We start from the raw sequence: 25,664 nt of genomic DNA, 5'->3' as shown, positions 1-25,664 counted from the left end.
AAGATGCTGCAGCGGGGGGAGCAGCATCCCGCCGGTACAAAGTGTGGGTTGGCAGCAGCACCGAAAAGCTCGGCTTTATTCATTATATTTTCTTTTTTTCCTGCCTGCAGGAGTGGTTGTTGAAGAGGGGGAAGGAGGGGGAAGCAGTGTGCAATGGCGGGGGGGGGGGGGGGGGGGCCTAGAGGGTTGCGGATCTCTGCGCAGGTTTTGCTTTTTAACGAGCTCGGAGAGCCCGGGCTGCTTGCCTGGAGCTGTTGCAAACGGCTCCGGTTTATCGAAGTGAGTTTGCACCCTGACAAAATGATTGTGTGTGGCCCTTGTTTAAAAATGAGCTTTTTTTTTTTTCCCCCTCCTTGAGCAGGTCGGAAGGAAAGCGTAGTAGTTTTATCAACGCTGCGTGGGCGGTAAAACTCACCGCTGCAGCCTTATTTTGTGATATTGTGTTCCCCACACCTACAACAACCCGGGTGGGAAAAGAAAAGCATGGCTAACTTGCTGTTGCTTGATAATGGGGAGTTGAAGATTCAGTGTGAAAGCAAAGGGTTCATGTTAGGAGGTACAGCCCAGTTTGGTTTTGACAACCCACCGTGCTGGTAAGTCCCTTCCTCGTCGAGAGGAGCAGGTTGGGTGTCAGCGGCTGACACCCATCATGGGCAGAGCCGCTGCGGGCTCGAACATGGGGGTTAAAGATGTTGGAGAGATGTTGGGATGGGAAATCCCAAACCGTAAGCTCCCTCGCGTGCTTGTGAAAGCAGCTCTAAGGATCTCGCAGGAATAAATTCCACAAGTCTAAATATTTCGCTTGACAGAGCCTCGTACCCCTCCTGCAAGGGTGATTGTCTGGAGAAGCGTCAGGACTTGCAAATAGTGGGGGCTTGGCAGGAATATGCACTTGGACAACAATTTGCCATGTGTCTTGCGGAGGGTCCTTGAGTGATTGCGCTGTGTTGCAAAAGGCTTTCTGCCCTGGAAAAGCAAACTGCTAATTCCTCCTGGGATGAAGAGACTGGTGAAATGCCTTGTTGATTAAGCAAATCATTAGCAGAGCTAAGAGGACCTGAACCTGATGAATTAACCCCTAGCTCTTGCTTCTGCACTGTGTCCTGCCCAGTCCCGCACCCACCGATATCAGAGATGGATCTGTAGGGTCAGTTGTGAACCAGCTGGGGAGAAGGTCTGCATGTGTTTCCCATGCACGGATCTGGTCCTTAAAGTAACTTAGCCTGCTTATACAGCTAAGCAGAAGACAAGTGATGTTTTGAGTTGAGAGAGGTCATTTGAATTAACAGCATGTGAACTGTTAAATTTAGCATTACCTGCAAGCCAAGTACAGAGAATAAATCATTCAGGAGGCCTATAAAATATGTAGGACTGACCTGAGACCTCTGTGGCCACCTTGTTGGCACAGGTGTCTTAATGATGGATCTAGGACACGTGCATAATTCAAAATGGAGTGTGGTTTAGGGACAGTGATTGGCCTCATCTCTAGATAATCCTGCTTAGCGATGGAAAGCTGTCTTAACTCTCCTCGGGTCAGTTTTCCTCTGAGGCACCTTGTGGGGGTCCTGCAGTGATCCTTGTGCTTCCTTACTCATTTCTTCATCTGCTTCTGCCTGGGGAGACGGGAGATGTTGCCTTGGTGACTGCAGCATCCACCAACGCAACCCCTTGCCAGTTCTGTAGCCTGCCGTAGGCAACAAAGCGCAGGACCGGCTTCAAAGCCTGCCTGTTCAAAGCAAAAAAACCAGGTGCCTGCCAGAGGAGCTCAGACTTGGCCTGGGCTTTGGGGATGATGACGTGGGACCCTGCAGATCAAAGATGGGCGGAGGTGATGTGGTGCAGCGGTTCATGCAATGGGAACTCATGTGCTGCTTGATCATGTTAGATAACTTCCCCCCTACTATGTAGGATATTTAAAGAAACCCACTAGACTTTTTTTTTCTACCTCCCTGAACATCTTTTCCAAGTATCTTCCCTGAGTAAAGGGCTGACTTTTATGGAGTGAGAGTCTGAATGGCTCATACTGTCCTTTAGTCTTCAGTCTTCTTGCTTTCTTGGCGTCTGGCTTTGTCCCAGTGCTTGTGAATTTAGCTGGATTTGGTTGAAAGTCTGATTCTATTTAAAAAACAAGCAAAAAAAAAAGTGCAGGCATCTACCTCTCTATCCATTCCTGTGTATACATGTGGTGGAACTTTCTTGGACATCAACCTCGTATTGCAAAAATTGGAGCAGACCTTGGACCAATGCCTAGGGTTGAACGATGCTTTAAGACACTTTGGTTGGGTAGGAGGGGGCTGTCATCGCCTCTTCTTGACCTGACCCACTTTGGCCATAGCCTGTCCAAGTGCTCTCCTTGCATTTGGCAGAGCAGCAAGGAGGTGCTCTGCTCTCCTGTGGAAGGATGCTGGTGTGGCCAGAGCATTTAAGGGCTGTCCTTTGAAGTATCTCTTCTCATCTTACAGAATTTTGGGTTGAGGAAGATGATTTCACTTGGAGTTAGTCTTATGCTGCACCTGAGGTTTGGCAGACCTCACTTCTGCTTTGGAGGGGGGACCTGGGGGCTCTTCTTTTGGGAGTACAGCATCACTGCTAGCCCTGATGTGGTGTCTTCTCTTGACAAAACTGCCTGGGAAGTAGAGGTCTGGACTTGCTCATGACTGAGCCCTTCTTTCAGAGCTCCTACATGCCTCTCCTGGACACACCGATGAGATGTAGTAGGATGGTTCCCTTTCTCTTGTCTAGGGCTATTAAGTCTTGCTGACTTACATCTAAGACTGTTGGCTGGTCTGGGGCAGCTGGGTCTACGCTCGTGGTTACATCACTTTAACCCACATACAGCTGTGACTTGAGACTGAAGGCCAAGTTCAGTGCTGTGAGTAAACAAAGCTCTAAATGTTGTGACAAATTTGTTGATTTGCTACGCAAAATCCCAGCTCCTTTCTAAAGGGGCTGAAATGTTGTTGTTACATGTCCCTGTTAAATACGTTGTTGACCTCCAGTTGTAGGCATTCTTTACTGCAGAAAATATGGGATTGAGTAGTCTCCTGGGGCATGAGCAAACTGCTCTACAGCTGTGTAAAGGGCAGGATAACTATACCCCCACACTGGTCACTTGTTATTCTCTAACAAATGGTTCACTATGTAGTACCACTAACAACAAAGCTGGAAGTGGAGAGAGCTTGTGCACTGCAGCTGGGGCATCTCGGTAAACCTAAGACACAGAATAACTTGTGTTGCTCAAGGGGTTTTACAGATGTCACTTTTGCTGTAGGAGCTTGCTCTGCAGACTCCTGCTCTCACATGGGTGGCTGGGTCCTCACAAGTATCCTAGTATTGGTCTGGTTATCTAATCTAGCTTTGTTATGCTTCCAGCGTCAGCTTCTCTGCCAAATACGTAGCTCAAAGTATCCATTTGCATGTTATGCTTTGGAGGATCTAATTTGGTTTTCCTCTAAGCTGTGTGATGTGGTATCGTTCTTGGCCAAGAATTAACATGCTAATTGTCTTCAAAAGGTAGCAGATGAAGGCTGGCTTTAACAAGCTTTCAGTGTATTTTTAACCATCTGTAACACTTGTACTTCCTCTCAGCTAATTTATTTGGCTGCTTCTTAATTAAGTGCTGTCGATTGGGTTTTCTGGTGTCTGAGTGAAGTCCTGTTTGCTTCCACTCCTGGGACCTTTGGTTCTGCCTCCCTACCTAGATAAATCAATGGTGTTTGAGCACTTTAGCTGAAATACAATGCTACGACATACTAGCACCATTGGTGTGCTATCCGAAATAAAATCCTTGTAGTGATAGGATGAGGGGTAATGGCTTTAAACTGGAAGAGGGAAGATTTAGGTGAGCTATTAGGAAGAAATCCTTCCCGGTGAGGGTGGTGAGGCCGTGGCAGAGGTTGCCCAGAGAAGCTGTGGCTGCCCCATCCCTGGAAATGTTCAAGGTCAGGTGGGATGGGGCTGTGAACAACCTGGTCTGGTGGAAGGTGTCCCTGCCCAGGGCAGGGGAGTTGGAACTGGATGAGATTTAAGGTCCCTTCCAACCCAAACCATCCTATGATAAACTGTGCTGCAAGTGCACCAGATGCTGAGTCTGTGTTGCAGACATGAATTGGATGCTTGGTCAAAGCCTTAACTGACCTTAATTGATGCTACCTCCTTGGTAGCACCCCCTGTACTTGATGGTTGCTGGAATTAAATGACAGAAGTGTAGTAAGGCCACCATCAGCTGGGGGACAGCTGGCTAACATCACTGAGCTTCCTTGGAAGGCTGCAGATGGCTGCTGTCACTGAGCAGCAGTGAGGTCTCCTGGAGAAGTCACTACTCTGGCCATCTTGACAAGTAGCATCCTTGAGAGCCACGCTTGGCTTAGTGCAGGGAGAATCCCATCAATAGCCCAGGGCATGAGCTGCAGTGGGAGTTGAGGAGCTCAGGATCTCATCTGGGAGCAGGAAAGCTGGTGCTAAGATCTCTACTGTGTAGACCTGGGTTGTTAAGGCTGTGACCCCAAACAGTTGGGCTCTCCAGTTCTGGAACATGTGTCCTGGAAAATGCCCCAGGGACTGTGCTGGGTGGCCAGCACAGGATAAGCAACTGTCTTCAGCAATAGAAGATGGAGGTCTGTGTTTCTCCAGGATTCAAAATATTTCCTTGGGAAAAGACTGATGTAAAAGGCTGGGGTGTACAGTGTCCTTCCTCAAAGTTAGTCATAGGTATGTCTAATGGGCCTTATTAAACTCAGTTATTAGGCTAATGTATTTGCTGTCAGTTAGAGAAATTGCCTTTTCTATGCTTAATTCTCTTTTGGGTTTTTAATGTGTGAATGATGACTGAGGTGGGCCCACAGTTGAGCCCTCAAAAGGAAGAGCTTTCTTTAAATAACTGAACCCAAGTGTCAGTATTGGGTTATTCTGCTGTGGCTGAGTCCCAAACCCACACCTTTCTGTTGACTTGTCAAAGCTCTTCTGCTCTGTATCACCAGTAACAGACCTGATTCTCCAGAGCATGGAGGGTCTTCCCAAAAATGCTTCCTGGCCACTACAGTTGGAGGGGAAAGGAGGCAAGGTTTGCACGGAGGGTTGAATACAGGGTGTTAAGTCTGACATGATGAACAGTAAGCTCTGGACTGGCTGGAAATGGCTGTCTCAGCACTTAAATCTGTAATTGCCCAGTCTCCTGTTGGTGCACTGCGTCCATCTGGAGTGCGGAGGTTGTTGGTGCAAAGGTAGACCATGCACAGGCAGATGCACTTGCCAGGTGACACCTCTGCCCTTTCCATTGCCACTGGACTTCTTTTATGTCCTTAACTGGGAATTAAATGTTCATATTATTCAGCCCATGGTAACTGCTGACTTTACTGGTGTTGGGAATCTTGATCGCTGTGAAGGATGTTTTTGCTTTCAGCAAATAACTGACCCAGGACACCACTTGTCCAAGGGCAGGTGCTCAGAGCTGTCGGCCAAACCTGTGCCTTCCCTCTGTCTGCGAGAGTCAAATGTTGGCTCGAAATCTTAATGTGGTTCAGGAAACAAGTTGACAGGTTGACTTCTGCTACCCAATACCGGTCTATTTACAGGACTGGCAATGCCTGCAATTTGTTAAAGCATCTAGAAAATGCTGAAGTACAAATTCTCATCTGGAGGGAGAAACAGTTGTCCTCTTTGGGGGAAGAGGACAAGGCTTTAGTTGATCCAGGGCTGGAGTGTTGGATTCATCAATCCGAAGATGTTTTGGTAGTGCAAGCGCAGGTGCTGGAAGGATGAATTACATGGGGCTAGGCTTTTATTATGGATCACAAATAATCTCGAAGACTTTTGGCTTATTTTGAGGATATAGAGGTAAGCCCAGTGACACCACTATTGCTAAAAGCTGCCTTTAGACCAGTATCTGGTAGTCCCCAGATCACATGAGGTCTGCCCATGTGCAATTTTGTAAACCAGGTTTTTGGGACAGCAAGCTTCTAGAGCTGTAGTAGAAGCTGCCTCTAGGCTGTGGCCTTTTTTTTTGGATTTCTCTTACCTTTAGACAGCTGGCTGACTTTGTATAAAAAAAAGTTTATCACTCACCCCAAATTTGGGGATTTACTGCCAAATGTGAAGAGCTGCAGCATGGGATTTCTGTTTCTTCCTGCTTAGGTATTCTAGCGTTGCAAATCAATGCAAGGTGACAGTTTAACTCCATGCATTCTCGTATCTCATCCCAGAAATGAGAGATATTTGCTGAATTCACTCTTAATACTGTACTATGTTACCTTGCAAGGAGCTGCCTTCAACTTTAGCTGCTGCTTCAGACTGGATTAGTGCCTTAGGCTTCAGTTTACTGGCAGTTGCAGTGACATGATCTATCCTTGACCAAAATTTGGTCTGCTTGGGGTAGTTAATGCCCAACACAGTGCTAGGATTGTTCATTCACTGTAGACCAAGCAAAGCCAAGGGTCTGAGCTGGGTGGGCTGGCTCTAAATTTAGGCTGCAGTCTCTGCCGTGGCTCCCCGTTGATGTCCTTTACTAGCAGAAAACACTCAGGGAGGCACATAGCTGTTGGTGTAGGGACCATGTGGAGGCTTAACATCAAATGGTATTTAAGAGGGGCAGCAAAAAAGCTGTGTAACTAATACAGCAGTTCTGCAGGTACAGCTACTGTGCATTAATCCTATTGCCTAGGCTATCAGCAAGGGCAACAGCTAGCAAAGAAGAGATGCTTCCCATATTTAAAGGATGCATCAGTGAAAATTTCTTTGTAGAAACTACCAAAAATTCTAGTACCTGCCTATATGTAGAGAAGAAGCTCTTTTTGATCGCTGTCACTTGACTAAGTGTGAGCACTTGCTGTGGTGTCACCACTAGCAGTGTCTTGTCTTGCCAGGAGCAGCAAGGACTGAAGCCATTCAAAAGATTAGCTGCTTAGCAGCATCATATACCATCTAATAACGGGGTGATCCTTAAAAAGAAAAGGAAATATGTAAACACACCTCCTGGTTTGTTCATAGACCAGCAGCTTGATTTGTATTTTAGCCAATTATGATGCTTGTAAAATAAAGTAATGCAAAGAAGTGAAGGAAAACCCACTTGCAAGTGCTTCTTTCTGGAGGCTGAGCATATCAGCAAACTCTGCAGTGGGTGGTTCCTCATACAGAAATAAAGTCTTTCACTTCATTTTTTACTCTATTTTCTCCCTATTTGAAAAGCTTAAGCTCTTCAAAGTGGCTTTCAGCTCCTTCTTTCCTTCCTCTTTTTCTGCTTTAGAAACATGATTGTTTTCCTTACCCTTGGAGCTGTGGATCCTCGGGGCTGTGGGTTGAGGTGTTACACAGCACAGCTCAGGGGCTGGATGAGCAAGGGTGGAGTACAGAGCTTTCCTCGAACACGCACACGGGAGTTGTACAACAGACCTGGTGAAGGGTGGATGAGCAACAGTTCAGACCACAGCCTGGTGTGTGCTCCTCTGGGGTTTGGGACAGCTCATCTTTGTTTTATGGTGAACTCATGGGTTTGCCTCTTATCAAATACCACTGCTAGGAACTGGCAGTTTGAAGCAGGGGCATGTGTTAGGACCGTGTGTTAATGTCCTCCACACTTTTATGGTCAAATGAATAGAGGCTTGCTCAGGTGGGAACCGATGTTACCCATTAATCCCCTCCAGTATCCCCAAAACAGCTGCATGTTTGCAGATGGCAGCCCTTTCCTTTCCAGGATGCCTGAACTCCGTGCCTTTGACAAGCCTTGCTCTAAAAGCAAACTGCATGAACATTCATTTAAAACCTCCTATTTGAAAGTAAAATATTATCTTTGCTCAGTGTGCAAACGTAACTTTATTTCTTTTTTTATAGGCACAGGATCGAGCATTCTTTCTGCTCTACAGGATTTGTTCTGGCTATCCAAATCCAAAGTAGAGAAACAACTCCAGGTCATCTCTGTGCTGCAATGGGTTCTCACTTTCCTTATCATGGGTGCGTAATACCTTTTGGCCTAAAGCAAAGCTTTTTTTGCCTTAATTCTGGAAGAATTTTAGTGCAGAAATGTTAACTTTTACATAAGCATTAATTACTGGGCATGCAGTGCAGCAGGACAATTCCTGAGGGGTGTGGATATTGTAAAGCACACCTGCGTACTTTGATATTTTAGCAATAAATGACTTTACCTGGCTCTAGAAAAACATAAACATAGCTATGGAAAGACCAACTGATGTTTAGCTCATGTCTGTGTCCACCATACAAATAAGACCTAAGCAATTGGAAATGTTTTACCTGAATCACTCATGGGAATGTCCACAGAGAAGACATTTCTTGGAAGCACCTGGTAACTGATACAACTGAGAGCAACAGGAGTGCTTTCCTCTTGGCTTGACCTCCTTCCAAGAGGTGCCAGAGACGGGCAAGAAGAGTTTGTGTTGGACCAGTAAAACAGTAAAGATTGTTTGTTTCTGGGTGCTTCTGTTATGTGAAGCCTCAGGCTACTTCTGCTCCATAGTATTGTTGATAATTAAACTGGAGAAAGAGGCTGATTGCAGGCAGTCAAGCAAGTCTTGCTGTTCCTTCCCAATTTAGTTTGTGCTAAAACAGCAATGTCATTTGTGGGTGGGGTCTCTCCCACCCTGGTGGGGTGGCTGGTGTAGAGCTGGTGTAAGGTGTGGAAGAAAGTCCTTTGGTGTGGGCCACAAAGAAGTCTTGATGCTCATGAAGTCTTGCTCTTGCCTGGTGAAGCACCTGCCCTACCTGGAGATATTATAGAAGAGACCTGGAGAAACATTGAAGGGGAGGCTGAGGTTTTTCAAAGCAGGTAGCTCTAGAAGAAGCTGTCTCAGTCCTACATAAGGGGTTTTTAGCTAAATCCGATTTGATTCAGGATTAATGACATCAGATTGAGACTAAGACTTCTGTACAGAAGGGTCAAAAGGCAAGGGGCTCTTAATGCAAGTGTAAACACAGACCAAAACCTGATGCAACCTTGTTTTCTTCTCTTTCTTGGACCTATCCAGGTGTTGCTTGCACTTTAATCCTCATGTACATACTGTGCACAGATTGCTGGGCGATTGCTGCTCTATACTTAGCCTGGCTGGTATTTGACTGGAATACACCAAAGAAAGGTAAATATTGCAGAACAGGTCCTTGCTGTTTCAGTGGCCCTGTCCTCCTATTTGGATGAAGAAGCACTTCCTTATAATGGGTGACTTCCCTTCTTAGTGGGACTTGGCTGAATCGCTGACCAAAAGCATTATTCAGCAAAGCGTACAAATGTCAGCCCTCAGCATAAGCAGTGACTGCAGGTTTTATTGATGCTGAGGGTAATACAAGATAACATTCACCAACATCATGCCATTGCTGGCTTTCAGCAATGTATTTATAAGGCTTAGGTTCTTCCTGTAGGCCAGAAAGATCTATGTAAAGATTAAGATCTTGCTGTCCTCTCCAGCTCATGCAAGGTTCAGACTATGGTGTGACTATTAAGATGTAATTCCTCTATGGAGTCAATGTTGCTGCAAATAAAGTAGAGAACTTTATTTCAGAGAACAACCTGTAGAAACCAGCTCTGAGAACCCACTACAGCAATGGCAACAAGCTTTGATGGCAGCTCCTTCCATAGCCAGATTAGCACAATTCTCCATGGCTTCAGGACCACTGAATTCATCCAGGATCTTGACCTTTCCCAAAGGATGAATCCGAGGGTAACATTGAGCTGTTTCCAGCTTGAATTGTCCATTGCCCAACTACAACAGATCATCAAGCCAGATCCTACCCTGAATTTGTAGTCAGGCCTTAATTAGGTTGAAGTACCCTGAAGTCCTGAGCATGGATGGTTTCACCTGATTTTAGTGAAAGATGCAGGTGTCCCACTTAAAGGGATGAAATTGTTGATTTTTCTGAAGAGAGAGCAAACTATCTGGAGTCCTCTAGGCTTCTTGGTGAGCACCCATGTGGAAAGAGCTTTGAAAATATGACTTTTCTTTTTCTCTTCAGGTGGAAGAAGGTCTCAGTGGGTGAGAAACTGGGCTATATGGAGGTACTTCAGAGATTATTTTCCAATAAGAGTAAGTAACAGTTTATGTATTGGGATTTAACTGTTTTAGACTGACTTGTAATAACCTCTGTGGAGATGATGTTGTACCTACAGTAGTCTATCCACGACACTGAACTGTAAGCAGGACATGGCTTACTCACCATTGCCATACTACTGTTTGGAGCAGCTGTGACTATAAAATCTGAAATACATCACCAGTGATGGTATCATGATTTGTAGAAGCTGCTGTTTCTGATGGTCCTACTATCAGACTTCTTGAGGCAATTTGCCCAGGAGCAGTAAGGCTCTGCGTTCATGTCTCCAACTTCTCTTCTGTGCTGCAGCCATCCCGTGCTGTGCCTAGCCCTACCTCTGCTCCCCCTTTGTAAATCTAGCTCAGTTTGGGTCCAGCTTCCAGTTACACCCTAGGGCAGCAGTATATTGGGTGAGAATAGCTGGGAACCCTGTGCACCAAAAGTCCTACCACTTCCCAGGGAGCGGTGAAATCTGCTCTGAAGTCTAGCTGCTTTGAGGAAGGGGGGTTTCCAGCAGTGGGGATAGCTCTGGTTCTCCAGCTTGTAACTTGCTCACCCTCTGCTTGTATTTTTCCCTGCCAGTTGAGATGTGTTGGAGACAGAGGACAGGGCTACCAGTTTGTTCTGGGCACTGCTGAATTAGCTGAAGGACTTGGAAGGGAGCAAGGGCCAAATTCAGCTAGGAGGGAACTCAGTCCTTGTTGGAAGGACACACAGCTGGAAGGACCGTTACACAAAAGGAAGGGACCTTGCCATGGCTTTTGAGGAGCTACCCATCCCTAAGGTAGTCCAACCTCAGAAAGCAGTAGGGAATGCAATCCCAGCAAGAAGCCAAAGTGGCATAGACTGGATTCCTCCTTTGCAAAGTCACCTGAACACGATGCTGGTGAACAAACTTCTTGGTGCTGTTAACAGGGAGTTCTTGGCAAGTGTAGGTGTACATGGAAAAATACATTATGGCTACGAGTGGCTGGTCAACCTGGGTCTTGTAGCTACTGGAGAACAGAGCATGCTGTAGTGTTGAAGATAAGTCTCAAATGTGTTGTCTTCCAGTACAAAATCCTCAGTGCTGTGACAAGCCCTGCTGCCTTGATATTGCTGAAGGCTAAAACGGGCTAGTTTATCTTGGGGACTTGAATCAAGAGGGTCACCTGTAATGACTGGTCCCCTTGTTTCACCACTCCTTTGATGGCGTATTTAGACCCTGTCTTCATGGAAATGTGCTTTGCACCAGCCACGCAGGTCAGATCCACTGTAGAAGTTTGTCAAACAGTTGGTTTAGAGATGAGATTGGGTAGATAAACTGAACCTCTCTGGTTTTTAGGTAAATACTTGCTAGTTCAGGCAGTCTATCTGTGAGAACCCCTAACGGCTGTAATTCCTCTGTCACTAAGGGGGTAGAGTTGTGGAAGGTTTACAGAGCCCACTGGTAGATGGTGTGCAAAGGGCAGGACATGAGGGCTGACAGCTGTGGGATGGCTCCTGCCCCTCCTATAGGGGAACAGCCAGCTGGCTGCAGGGCTGTTAAAAGATGCTACAGAGATCATGGGGCTGTGAGGTGCTAGAGGTGGTTGTCTGCAATTATGGGACTGATCTTACAGGATGAACCGTGAACATTATCTCTTGTAAGGAGTGGTACCAACCACCAGAAGGGCTTGGGCTTGCTCTTGCTAAGATCATGGGAACTCCTTGAATAAACTATTTATCTGTCTGCAGTCAAGAGGGAGACTGGTCTAGAGAGGATCACTTGTTTAAATCTTCTGTCTGCAAAACTTACCTTGAGTGGACCCTGAACTGTCTGTGTCATGGTTTAAGGCTCGGTTTGTCTCCCTGGCTTGTGGTTTGTTGGGGTTTGCTGCTGTACCTCCTCCTGTGCCATGTGTCCTCTGAGCACTGTGAGGGCAGAGGACACCAGTGACGGTCTCACCAGTGGCACTTGTAATGCTAAACTCAGCTTCTGCAAGCTCTGCACCTAGAGCTGTGCTAACTGCATCTGTGCCAGCACAGGTACCACCTGCGTCAGGATATTAGCTTAGACTTTACTCCTATTCCAGGAAATAAATAGGAAACAGTTCTGCAGATTTTTTTTTCTGCCCAAAAACCTGAGGCCATGTCCCCAGGAACAGGGACCCAACTCCCAGTGGGTGACAGCTGTAGCAGCAAAAACTCAAGAGGGGAGGTCTCTTGGTATAATGTCCTCCATGGCTGCAGATCTGAAGGGCAGGGTTTCCTTGTATCTGGCTGGTGTGAGCTTGATCTCGAGGACACGGGCTGGATCTGCCCAGACTGAAATGCCACCAGTATCGCCCTCTGACAAAGCTGTATGCTAGAACTTGTGGGTAGGTCTGCGGCATCCTTCCCCAGCTCTACCTGCTGGCATCAGCCTTGCTTTATCAGAGTAGCTGCATGAGAAGCAGGCTCTGCTCTGATATTTATGCTGATTTGGCTTGGTCTCCACCTGACTCAGCAGAACCTCCCATCCTGAAACACCATTGGGACTGTTGTACCTGTGGCTGGAGATCCCAGGGCATGTTTTGTAAGACCAGGTGGATTTAGGAACCAGCCTGGATCTGGCTCAATTCCTCACCATGAGCAGAGGTTATCCACATTCACTGGGGCTCCATGCAGCTGCCACGATGGCAATAAGCTATTTTAAGGCACTAGAAGCTTAAGTTTGTCTGCTTGCTTAGTGGCTGGCCTTAATAGTGCTTTAAGCTAAGCAGTGCATGAAGCAGCTGAGGAAGCTTCCAGTGAGCTAAATCCTGGTGCTGAGCTGCCAGGTAAAGCCCAAGCTCTTGCAGGCGTGAGCATGGTGCTGTGTGCCTGGCTGGATTCAACCCTGCTACTGTGGCCAGGTCCCAGCATCCTCCCGAGCACACCTTGCTGATGTGAGGGTGTCATATTGGGAGTGCCACGATCTAAAGGTCGTCTTTACATAATGAAGCCATCACCTGAGCATGTGAGCACAGCTACTACTTATCTCCATAGGCAATAGCACTTCAGATAGCAAGGACCGCAGACCTTTGGCTCACCTTTGTCAAGCAGTGAGTGCTTCAGATGTGTGCTGTGAGAACTTCTCAGTCTCCTGCTGAGGTGGGAGAGTCAGCAGCTGGCCAGGGCAGGGACTGTTGCAAGACGATGACTTTTGGGTTGTTTTTTTTTTTTGCAGTGTTTCAGTGTTTATCTTGCACTCTGTGGCTTGGCTGACTTCCCAGCAAAACTTCTCCTTAGATGTTGTTGTAGATGACTTATAGAATGGAAACAGAAGCTTTTGCTTCTTGTTTGATGTAGTGTAGTGGTAATACTGAGAGCCTGGAGGGGTCTTCAGGTCCTGGCCTGCATTGCTGGGAAGGTGAGATAATTTCTTCCATAGTACCGTTGGGTGTGATGCAGCTAATTGCAGCTGTTCGGTTGTTTTGCAAACTTAAATGCTCACTACTGCTGCTTGGATCCTGCAGGATGAGCTCTAATTTTCTACTTTCTGCATGCTTCTGTGCTCAGCGTGCTGCTCAGCTTGCAGGCAGGCTCAGCACCCACCTAGACCACTCATTTTCATCCTGCTCTTTGCTGGCTCCTGGTGCTGAGCACCAGTGTCTCTGCAGTCGCCTTTCTCCACACTCGAACGTACTGTTCATCCTGTTCCTACAAATTAAGTTGTCAACACTGTTCTTTGGGCGTATCTGACACTCAAATATTAACACTAGTTTTTTACTGTAATTGCACTGCTTTATTGTTTCTGTAGGCAGGCTTAGACCTGTTTAAAGAAATCTGTTATTACTGGAGCGGATGGATGGACCTTTGCTCCCACCGAAACAGGTTTGGTCTCAGACAGCAGCTGGGAACAGGCGTGTTAGTGCCGTGGGGTGAAGGTCCAGGTCCAGTCCCAGCGCTGTAATCCTCCAGCTGGGATGCACCCAGGACGTGCTACCTCTGTCTCCTCATGGCAGCACTGAAGCTCCAAGGAGCTGAGGGTGATGTGGGACTGGAGAAGACCTTGAAGGCAATAGGAAAAACCTGTTTGAGGTTCAGAACAGTTGTAAAAGTGTTGTCAAATGACAGCTACAGCAATTCCTTAGGCCAACCTGGTAAGGCAGCCCAGCAGCTCGGTGTTTGTCAAGGGGAAAGGTGCAAGGAAACTTGTAGTGAGTGATTGGCCTCCTAAGGAAAGCTTCAGTCTTGCTTGAGACTAGAAATAAGTGATTGCAGCACTTCAAAAATTCCTGCTTTACATTAAATTTAGTGAGACATGAAAGCTGCCTTTGGCAGGTCAGACCCTGGGCTGAGTTTATGCATTAGCAGATGGAAGACCTGCCCCACTTGCACATAAGTGCACAAACCCATCTGATGCCTGGCAGTCTTTGGTTGCCCTTGCTTGAGTTGGGTGGAGGAAGAAACGGTCACCTTCTGTGAACCCATCTGTTATGGGACAACCTGTGGAGGGCAGTGGCAACCTGCATGGGACAAACTGGGGAAAAACACATATATATGAATGCCAGGCTGACTCTCAGACCTGTAAATCCCTGTTGTGAGCGTTTGGTTCTCACTGAGTCTCCAGTGCTGCTCAGATATTCCCCTTCTGCCTTGCCATGGGTGGGGTGTGCAGGTGGGTCGGTTCCCTGCATACCCCTTGCCTTGCTCCTCTGCAAGTGGTGTGGGTGAGCGTGGTGGGTGTCACAACCCCACGGCTCCATAACAGGAGGTCTTAGAAAGCAAACACAGGGTGTTAAGGCTGCAGTTTGGCTGGGGCTCGTACAAGGTATGCAAGCAATGGGCTCTGCTGGGAACTGGGTGAGACCCTGCATGTGATGGAGGGGCTGGAGCAGGGTGCTTGCCATGGCTGGCAGCAGGAGAACAGCATGTCTTCTGCATGAGAGCAGATGTGTGGCTCTGCCAAGCTCAGCTCACAAATGTCTCGTCCTCCAGAATGACAAGGACAAACCCTCTGTTTCAGCCGGCTTCCTTTTAAAGCAGCTGTGCTTGGTGCAGGTGAAGGGTGAGGCTTGGAGCCTGGAAACCACCACCCTGCTCTGACAAGAGGTCTAAGGAATGTCTGCTACTGGTCTAGCTAAGCCTCATGTGTCTGTAGCCACCAGGCCTTGAGTCACTCCTACAACTAAGCAAGACCTGATAGATGGAGGGGTTGCTTACTGTATCATTGCTCTTTTTCCCCTCCCATCTTTCCTGGAGAGTGGTTTCCAGACTGTAGTCTGGGAACCCTGTTTGTCCTAATTGGGATATTCCTCCTACACTGGGGAGTGACAGCAAAGTCATCTAGTTTTTAAAGAGGAGAAAGGATGACTTGGTGTGACACAGGCCACGGGGCTCTACAGAGCTGCTGCAACCACAAGCATCTGCACACACTTCCTGGAGCCCTACGTGACCTCAAAGGATGGAGAGGGGCGGTCAATGGGCTTAACCTGCTGCTGTGTTGTATTGCAGCTGCTCTCTTAAACAGCACAAGTGCTGTAGCCTCATCTAGGGATGGTGGTGGGAATGTGGGGAGGAGGGAATCAAATTTCTGGACCTGCTGCTTCTAGCGTGTCGCAATGGCACTTCAGCTCCCTGTAGCATGATTCAACAAAACGGACTTGCTTGCTGACTGCCAAAGCGCTTCTTGGCCAAGACGGTGGGGTATGTAATCCTGATGTGACGTCTTGGAAATCTGTGCTTTTTCCTATAGGAGCTGACACAGTGTGACTTTTGCATATACAGTTTGAGGGATGGGGTGCAGTTGTTCCGCAGCTTATGCTGAAGGTGCAGCTGGGGCTTGTAGGTCCTGCCCCAGTCTGAGAACTGCTGGGGTGTTGCGGTCAGCAAAAACTGGTACCATTGCAGCCTGAAAAAAAATTAAATTTGATCCCTGTTTCTGTCAGGTGATGCAGTAGTCCTGTTTGTATGCTTACTCAGACTGCTTGTGTACTGCCAGGAGTAGATACTCTGATGTATGGGATGCTGCTGCTACATATAGCATCAAATAATCCTCCTGCAGTAGCGGTACCAGGGCATGGGTTGTGCTGTGCATGGCTAAGACAGCTTTGGAGTGTCCGTACTGTGCAAATAGATGAGTAAAGGGTGAGGAATGCTGCACAACCCCAAACCAATATGATCACTGCTCCTGCAGCACGTCCTGCAGAAATCGGAGTACTGCTGTGGGTGGCTTGAGGTGTCTCGTTGGCCCTTTGGCATACAGACCAGAGTAAAACCTCTTGAAAGGAGGGATAGTTTCCAGTGCTAAGCCACCCTTCTGCACATTTTCCCTCTTGAAGGGTAGCCAGCAGGCATTTTAAGTGCTTGGTTCTTTTTTTTCAGGTATTAAGCAAACTTGCTTCTGTTACAGGACACTGATTTTTATTTGGTTTTCCCCTCTTATGCTGGGATGTGAGCCACTGGTGTGCTGAGAGAGGGCCTGGAAGGAGGCGTAGCTGTAGCTATAGGGCCGTAAAGAACCTGGTTGGTTTGGATGAGAGGCTTGCAAGGATACCTTTGGGAGGAGTAGAGAAACAAAGGGCACAGGCTACTGCAATCCAAGCTCTGTTCCTGCTTGGCTGGCAGTCTTGTGTGTAAGATCACCCTGTTTATTTTATTCCCTGTGCTTGGGGAACTGAAGTCTAAGTAGCTGCTCTTACCACAGCCTCTGAAATTCCGGATAGCCCATACCCCAGCTCTTAGGCTGGTCTCCCCGGTGGGAAGAAAGACAAAAGCTGGGGACTTTGACTTTTTTCTCTTTTTTTTTATATTACCTGAAAATATTTGTCTTCATGTGAACTCGCTCTTTTCTTTCCTAGCTGGTTAAAACCCACAATCTGCTGACCACCAGGAATTACATTTTTGGATACCATCCACATGGCATCATGGGCTTGGGTGCCTTTTGCAACTTCAGCACAGAGGCCACAGGTGTCAGTCAGAAATTCCCTGGGATCCGACCATACCTTGCTACCCTGGCTGGGAACTTCAGGATGCCCATTTTGAGGGACTATTTAATGTCTGGTGGTAAGTGCAAGAACACCGTGTTCCTTCTACTCATGCCCTTGCCTCTGAGCTGCCTTGCCCTCTTTCAAGTGAAAAGCCATGGCAGAAGCTCCCATAACCAATTCTCTCTGGTAGCATCACACAAACATTGCTTTCATATCATTGCTACATTTATTCACAGCTTCTTCTTGACTTGCTTGGGCTGCAGGGACTCCTGCTCCTCTGTGTTCAACCTTAACTCAAGGATTCTCTTGTCCAAAGGCATAGTAAAGATATTTGGCATCTGTAGTTGTGGATGTGAAAGATGAAGACGTGGAAGCAAGTTGTCCTAGTTATCGTTAGGAGGGGTTGGTAGATGAAGAAGTTGCACTATCTGAGAATATAAAGTATTAATTAGCCTTTGAAATGTGAATATGATGGCTAGCTCTGCTCCTGGGCTCACTACCACGTGAGCTGTCACACATGTAGGTCTCATGGTGGTGACAGATGCCCTCTTCACCAAATCACATTTTTAGATGCCTGCAAGGAGTAAAGAGTTTGGGGTATTGCATGGTTTCAGTTGTTCAGAAGAGCCCCTTCCCTGAATATATTCTTATAGAGGGGTCGCAGGGATTAGGCAGTGATAAAAGTTTGCTGAATGACATTAATAGGTCTGTTCTAGTGGATTCCAGTGTTTTAATGATGGAGGGCTTGTAGGCTGTGACTGGGCAGAGGAAGCAGTGTTGACAGCCTCAAGAAACAGCGCTCTTGCATGGCCTGAGCATCCTTTTCAGAGAGAGGGTGCCTGTCGGTGAAGTAGAGATGAGGGAGTAATGTTTAAGGACCATGAACTGAACAGTCCAGTACCCTGTTTGCTGATCCTGGAACAGATTCACCAATAAATGACTTTAAAACAGGCATCTCAATACAATATTTTGGTTTAATCTTGACTTATGGCTGGGGAGAGGATAGGAGTAGCTGTACTTGGCTCTGACTTGCTAGGTTTGACTGTTTCCAAGATTACTGCCTTCATTTGGTGACAGAGAAGAAAACTAAGTGGATCTGGTGCAGAAAAGGTGTTTGTCCCTGCTTAGGAAGGGCAGTATCTCAAGTTAGTTTTTATCTCCCTGCGCCAGAAGGAAAGGTGAAGTCCATAATCCCTGTAATTTAGGAATTCCACAGGACAGCAGCGCATGAGAAGTTGGGATCTGCTTTCCAGTCTATCATGTCTGTAAACTTAGTTCATGTGTTGCTTAAGTTTCCATGCAGCATCAGCCTTTCTATATTTTAGAAGAACATGTTCAATCTGCTTGAGATGGCTGGTAGACAACTTTTGTGCGGGACCAGAGCTGCTTCCCCCTTCTTGGAAGGAAGATGGGAGTTGACATGAGCAACACAACTGCTGACAGGGCTATCCCTGAGCATCGCAGTTAAATTGGTGGGAAACTCTGCTTCCCCTGTATTTAGGATTTAAGCAAGACCATAGGTGTGATCTCTTGGACAAAGTTAACTCTGAGCTAGAATTTGTCTTCCCTTTCCTATACTGGAACTTAAGGGTGTCACTACAAAGGCTTTAATGTCACTTGGGAAGTGCTGAGAGTTCCCTCAATCCTTTGCTTTGTGGATGAGCTACTTAAAGTGAAATCCTAACAAATATTACTGTACCAATACAACCAACTGTTGCATATTACAATGTTTTATAGCCTATTAGAGTTACAGCAGGGATCCTCTAAGGTATGAGGAGATGGCCAGAAAATTCTATATACTGTGTAAATATGCTAAAGAGCACAATTCAGCAATTGCCACTTGTCTGCATGTCTTGTTGCATTTTCTAGAGGAAGGATTTCAGTGCTGTGAGATGTCGTAATTTCTTCCTGCTAATGAGTGTGGAATGGCTGAACATAAATCTGTGCTACCCCGTTAGCCAGGGCTGTGTAGTCAGTGAGCCTTGGTGTGGGGAATAGAAGTACGAAGGCTTCTGTCTGTCCTATGGAGCAGCAAGCATAGCCTAAGCCTTTCAAAGGAAACACGGTCAGAGGGATGTAGCTGTGCTGAAAGAAATCAGGTTTTCACCCTCAAATTCAACTGATATGTCTCCAGTGAGGTTTGTTCCCCTGTGGTCTGGAGCTGGGATTCGGTGGTGACCTTGATGCCCAGATACACATGAAGGCTTGCAGATTTGCCCTGTGTAATTCCACAGGGCCCATTCATCATTTAGTTCTCGGTTCAAGTGATGACTACCATGAGATATGCAGAATCAGCTTCTAAAATTAAATTGTGTAATACTGCCCTTCCTAGGGCAATGACCTTAAGTACTCAACACAGCTCAGACATGTGTGGATGGGAATGTAAATGATAGCATCTCACTTCTCCTTGACTTATCCTGCCCAAAAATGTAAGGCATGAGCTCTGATGATAACTGTGGGATAAAAGCATGAGTTTCAGGAGTAGAGAATCAAACTTTTCAGCATTTTTAGAGCAATACAGTAGAAATTAAAGGTGCCTTCTTCCCTCGGTGGTAAGATGCGTGGAGTGGGGACTGGTGCTTTAGGGCAGGGATTGCTTTGTACAGCTGAAGGGCTACGACTGGTAGTTCCAGTGTGGGGTAGAGGGAAAGGCCTTCCCAGACACTTGTTTCAGAGTATGGGCTTATCTGAGCACTCTGTCCCATACATCTATTCCTTCCCATGACAGCAAAGGATTGCACTCCTGCCATGCAGGAGCTTGATGTTATTTCTGGAAAAATAAATTCTTTTTAAAGTTAATTTGTAATAGATCCATCTCAAAGGCTTGTCCACTTATTCCTGTATCACTAAAGCACCCTCCTAAAGGACAACCTATTCCATCACTTGGTTTTGCTGAGGAATTGGTCAAATTCAGACTCTCATCCTTCAAGATAACACAACTACCTTGCTTTCCCCCTAAAGATAAACCAGCTCCTACTGCAGAGTTAACTTGGTGGAAGGATGTCTTAAACAATTGCCTCTGGCATCACTAAGCACAGAAGAAAGTCCTTGCTGAAGTCTCTTGTGTTAAGGGCAACTTCTTGAAAGCTGGTGTTGGTGAAGTTTGTGTATGACCAAGTCTAGTGCTGTCCAGGTCTATTAACTGCTTGTTTAGTTGAGGAACAGGTTGCCTGATAACACATCCAACCCACTATGACCACAGGGAAGCTGGGCAACTCAGTTTGCAATCAAGGCATAAACTTTTTGCTACAAGTATGGCTGGTGTCTTCAGGATCATCTTAATCTCATAGCTTGACCCTTATGTCTGTCTCCTGGATATGCAGGTATATGTCCGGTGAACCGTGACAGCATAGACTACATCTTATCCAAGAACGGCAGTGGCAATGCCATCATCATTGTGGTTGGAGGGGCAGCAGAGTCCCTGAACTGCACCCCAGGGAAGAACTCTGTGACACTGAAAAACCGGAAAGGATTTGTGAAACTGGCTCTACGGCATGGGTAAGAGGCAACGTCAATACTAGAGCAGTACTGCTAGCATATGAAAGGTGCTTTTATCCCCTGAAGCAGCTGATGTCTTGGACGGATTCTCCTTTCTGCAGTCTTGCTGTGTTGTGTGGATGTACGCCCAGAGCATCAGACACACGAGTCTGTCCCCTCATAGAGGTAGGAAGATGCCTAGGGCAGCTGGAGGCTCCCAGGGCAAGGAGAGGCAGGTGTTGGTAAGCTGCATGGAGCCTCACTTATGCAGCCCCTGTGATCTCCAGGGATCCCATGTGTCTGAAATGGGATGTCCATCAAAAGTCAGAGATGAGGCTATATGGAAGCATATTCAATGCCTGACTGGGTAGTGTTTCATGGGCCCATTGCCAGTACAATTCTCTTGCATGCCTTAAAAGTGTATCTACTAGGTCATGTCAAGTCTGGCTGACTTATGTCAGTACCTTGTGCTGCAAACAAAGCTCTGGCCAATAAAATCTGTAAATGTGCAGGCTGAAAGAGTACATGGCAGTGACTGTGGTGCTGTAATATTGACTGTAGACCAGGGACGTGGGATCCTAACAACTTTCCATCTTTCTAGTGCGGACTTGGTTCCTGTCTACTCCTTTGGGGAGAATGAAGTGTACAAGCAGGTGATCTTTGAGGAGGGCTCCTGGGGCAGATGGGTTCAGAAGAAGTTTCAGAAGCACATTGGCTTTGCTCCATGCATCTTTCATGGTCGTGGCCTCTTCTCCTCCAACACCTGGGGGCTGCTACCTTACTCCAAGCCCATCACTACTGTTGGTAAGGTTTTGGTATAAAAATGCTATGTGCTTCTCTAGGTAGTAGCATGCTTGAGTCTATGCCATACCCCTACTCTAGCTTGGTCTTGACTATAAAAAGTTTTTCCCTTCTATATAAAACCTTCCAGCACAGCTGAGAAGGAGCCAGAGTTTTCAGAGGCTACAAGCCTTCCATCATGCTCTACTGCCAGACAGTTTTGCAAGGGAGCTCTTTCAGGGGGGGAAAAATGCTGTAGCTGCTACCTTCTCTGCTCTTGGATGGCTAAAGTCAGAAGCAGCCTTCCCCCTCATGCTCATAAGACTGGCAGTGTGATGCTGTCTGACAGCTGAATCTTAAAACCAACCCTAACGTTTGCTGTTGAGTCTTCCAACATAAAGCAGCAAGGCTTTGAGGGAGAGAAAGTGCTGCGTTGCTTTTTGCAGTGCGTATAGGGGAATACACAAGAACTGCAGCTTTTAGTCTTGGTTCCTGTTAATTGAGGAGAGATTTATCCCTCTGCTGTAAACAGAAGCAAGGAGGACTTCCTAGCCACCTTGCACAGTAGAGGCTCTGCACTGCTGGCATTTGTGTAGCTAAAATGGATCTGGCTATCACTGCAGATGCAATGAGGGTCCTGGTGGTGGGACAATTGTGCTTCAGAGCCTGGCAAAATGGGGAGGAATTGGGAAAACCTCTGCTATAATGGCAAGCTGTGCTATGCCAGGGTGGATGTGCTGAACTACCATAGCTGTGGCTGTAGAGGACAAGTCTCCAGGCTGTACAGGAGTATTTAACCTAATATGTGATCTTTTCTTCTTTTTTCAGTTGGGGAGCCCATCACCATCCCCAAAATTGATAATCCATCCCAGAGGGAAGTCGACTTCTACCACAGCATATATGTGAACTCCCTGATCAAACTCTTTGACAAGTATAAGAGCAAATTTGGCCTGCCAGAGACTGAGGTCTTGGAAGTCAACTGAAGGGACTGGCTCAGCAGCACCTCCTTCTCTCAGAATCAACACATCTTCTCCAGGAGTCCAAGCTGTCATCGTGTACTTGAAAGCATGTGTGGGTGTATGTGTCTTTCTTTGAAAGTGTTTAAAGTATTGCTAGACCACTTTTTTAAAAAAAAGCTTTACTTTGGATAAATCCCATTACAAACATCTTTCTATCAAAAAAAAGCACAACTCCTCATTGCTGTGAGGATTTGGATGGGGAAATGATTGCCTTTGTAATCTGCTATATAATGCTGTTGGATTGCCAGGAATGGATTAGAAGCATTCCTACAGCTACTGTGCCCACTAGCACAAGCTATTTTGGGAGAGTAGGATCCATCTGGTTTTCAATCAAAAAAAAAGCAGCAGGTTGATTTGACCGGGCCGGCAGTATTACAGATGTGTTGCACAAGAGCCATGTTGAGACATGCTTACATAGCACAAGGGCATTTCTGCTTTGGAAAAGCCCTTTCTGAAAGCACAAGCAGACTGCCAAACCCCCTGGTGTGGCACCTACTGTGGGTGGTGCAGGAAACCACAGGATAGGAGTCTGGACCTCGGTCCGTGGTGTGGCGGATACTTTGGTGGCTGCAACTTCATCACTTGTATTTTGAATGTCAGTTGAGATGCAGGTCTGTCCCAGATGCTGCTTGCACAGAGGCATGTAGCTGGAAAGATGGGAGTCCTTCATAGCCCCAGAACTGCAAGGGCAAGTTCTAGGAGTGGTTGGGATGGTGCAATCATGTGGACCTGGTGTTGCAGACCCTTAGGGTAGTTTGTAGGGGTAAATGCAGTGGGGACCATTCGTGCAAGTGTTTTGGATCCCAAAAGCATTTGGGGAAAGCTAGGAATATCTTCTGCCCAAAGATGGCTTTTAAATATTCCGTCCAGTGAATGTAAAGGAGTAGCCTTTTCATGCATAGGATCTAAAGTGAGTGACTTTTTAAAGTGTTTATAAAATGTTTACGTGGATGTTAACACTGCTTGTAGTGAGATTTCTTCAGAGTATAATGTGTTTATGTACAAACATTGCACTACTTGCATGTCTGACCTGCCTTTTCAATGGTTCAATTGAGTATGTTTTGAGCTCCAAAATGTGCCTTTCTTCCACGCAAGAGGATGGTACTTCACATTCCTGGAATCTTGCCTCTAAAGACAAATGTTCACCTGTCATATTTGATAGACTATTGTATTACAGAGTATCAATTTTTGTACAAATTTCTAGAAATAAACTTGGGCAAAAATAGTGGGCTGCTTTGGTCTCTCTGTTGCAGTGGTATGTGGCTGGGTTCATGTTTCAGCAATTTTTTTTCTTTTTTTTTGGTGTGATTGCAGCTGTGCCTTGGCTTTTATGGGGAGAAAACTGGTCGATCTGTCCAAAAGCAGCCCACGCTGATTTGCACTGTCCCTGCATGGGACATGCACGATAGGCTAAGCAAATCTTGGTGGTTTAAAGGTGGGTGTTTGCCTCTTAGTGTATAGAGAGCTAAGGCAGCCTCCATCTATGGACCTCCTCTAGGTCCATAGTTCAAACCCTATTGCCCCTTTCAGCAAATTACTTTGGGGTTTGTTGCTGCCTAGCACGCGAAGAGCTGGACTGCATCCCTGGTCCTCAGCTGAAGAAATCCTTCCAGCTCTTGTCAGAGCCCCTGCCACTGGAGGTGCAAAGTGCTCCAGAAATAGCACACGCTGCTGTAAAGTTCATGTGGGCTCTTTTAGTAACAAGTGAGGGTTTAACCTGTTGGCTGGGGCTGGCTTCTGAGCGATGGAAGTGGTCCATTGATGCTGGCTGACCGTCACAGCCTGACATTGCTGTTCTTCAAGGTGAAAGCCAAACTTATTCTTTGCCCTTTTCAGGCTTGACCAATGGAGTTTGAAAGTCTCCTGCTCCAGAAGATAAACCTGGTGTGTTGCTCACTTCCCCTTTTCCTCACCCCAGTAGAATTGATTTGGTCCTCTGTTTTCTGGTAACAAACATGAAGGCTGGGTTTCCAGTCACTTGCTTGGAAATACACAGCAAGAAAAGCCATGGATGCTCTGCCCAAACCACTTTTGACAGTTTGTGACCAGACAAGTCACTGGAAACCACCCTTGGCACAAACTGGAGGAGGTCAGTTCTTGCAGAGCTTTTTCCGAGCAATGTTTTCAATTATCAAGTTTTATACCAAAGCACAGCTGTTGCTTGCAAATGGAATTATTTCAAATAAGGATCCATTCATGCAAAGTGCTGCACTAATGAATGTCTTGTAATTGTCCATACTGCAAGGTCAGACCAGTTCTACCTAAAACTCATGGCTGTACTGGAAGTCCTGTTAATTAAGGTCTAACATGAGATTGCCACTCAATATTGTTCTTTTCTATGTACTTACCACCAGTCTATAAAAGAATAATTTTCCTTTGATCTCATCTTATGTCCCAGGTACCAGCCCAGGACACGCTAATCTCATACATAAGTTTCAAGCACCCTTCTGAGCTGAGCTCATGGACAAACAACTCCTGCCAAGGCGTTTTTCTGCAGCTGGTTTTCCCTTCTCTTGCCAGCCATAGGAGCATAGCGCTAAGAGCCTCACCTAAAATTCACCTCTGGCTTGTGGTGTGTTTAACGATTTAGACTGATTTTGTGAAAGACTCCCTGGGGGTGTCCTGGTGCTGTAGGTACCTTCACCTGTGCCTACATTTTCCTACTCATGCTCTTGACTATGCAACATAAAGGCTTCTTGGGGAGGGGCTGCCATTGATGTACACAGCATCCAGAGCAAAAGAGATCATACTGTAAAACAACCGAAATGTTGACAGAAGTTAAATTTATCACCTCTGACTCAGCGGTGACCATGTTACATGTTGCTGGGACAGTGTCAGGATGATATCACTATACTCTTGCCTTCTTGTTGTCCAGGTGTCTTCCCTGGCCGTTAGAAGAGGTAGGCTCCTGCCCATGATAAACTATCCCTGATAAAACAGTTCTTACAGTCTCTTCTGAGAAACTGGCATCTTTGTGGATCTGTCTTGCCTTTAGCTCAGCAACCTCCCCTTCCTCTGCTGTTGTTCAGCTTGATATTAAGTGCATTTGCACTTTTCCAGTGCTTTAAGATCTCCCTGTCCTCCTAACATTCCTAATTATATCTGCAAGAGTATAAATCCGTCCCTTTCTCTGCACTGGGCTGTATCAGCCCTTCCTGGTTTCAGTCTTCTTGCACTCTTTTATTTGCCCCTTCCTGACAGATGCATTTCTCTTCCGTTCTCGCTGGGATTTGACTGACAAGCTTGCTCGTTAAAAAGGGAAGGAAATTAGCTTGGGGCCTCTCAACCTGGTTTTCTGTCTGTTTGTGCCTCCTTACAGGCTACAAGAGGGGACTTTCCACTGTCACATCTTCTTCCTCATGTATTTACACAGTTTCAGTCCTATTTTGTCCCCTTTGCCTCAAATCAGAGCTCTCCCTCCAGCAAACACAACTGGAACAAAAGGATA

At 46.5% G+C, this 25,664-nt stretch overlaps 1 protein-coding gene across 1 annotated transcript; it reads left to right on the top strand.

Annotated features, from left to right (window-relative positions):
- Positions 1-7,828: 7,828 nt before the first annotated feature.
- On the top strand, positions 7,829-22,372 carry DGAT2 (diacylglycerol O-acyltransferase 2). Its single transcript, XM_009694739.1, has 7 exons — positions 7,829-7,944; positions 8,973-9,080; positions 9,952-10,022; positions 16,812-17,016; positions 20,264-20,438; positions 21,019-21,221; positions 22,026-22,372. Exons 1-7 carry the CDS (start codon positions 7,941-7,943, stop codon positions 22,178-22,180), a joined length of 921 nt encoding a protein of 306 aa, XP_009693041.1. The 5' UTR covers positions 7,829-7,940; the 3' UTR covers positions 22,181-22,372.
- The last annotated feature ends 3,292 nt before the right edge of the window (positions 22,373-25,664 follow it).

Source organism: Cariama cristata, unplaced genomic scaffold, assembly GCF_000690535.1.
Source record: "Cariama cristata isolate BGI_N322 unplaced genomic scaffold, ASM69053v1 scaffold20102, whole genome shotgun sequence".
In the NCBI taxonomy this organism is placed as follows: domain Eukaryota; kingdom Metazoa; phylum Chordata; class Aves; order Cariamiformes; family Cariamidae; genus Cariama; species Cariama cristata.
Note: the sequence above shows the minus strand (reverse complement) of the source record. Positions and strands in the feature narration are given on the sequence as shown.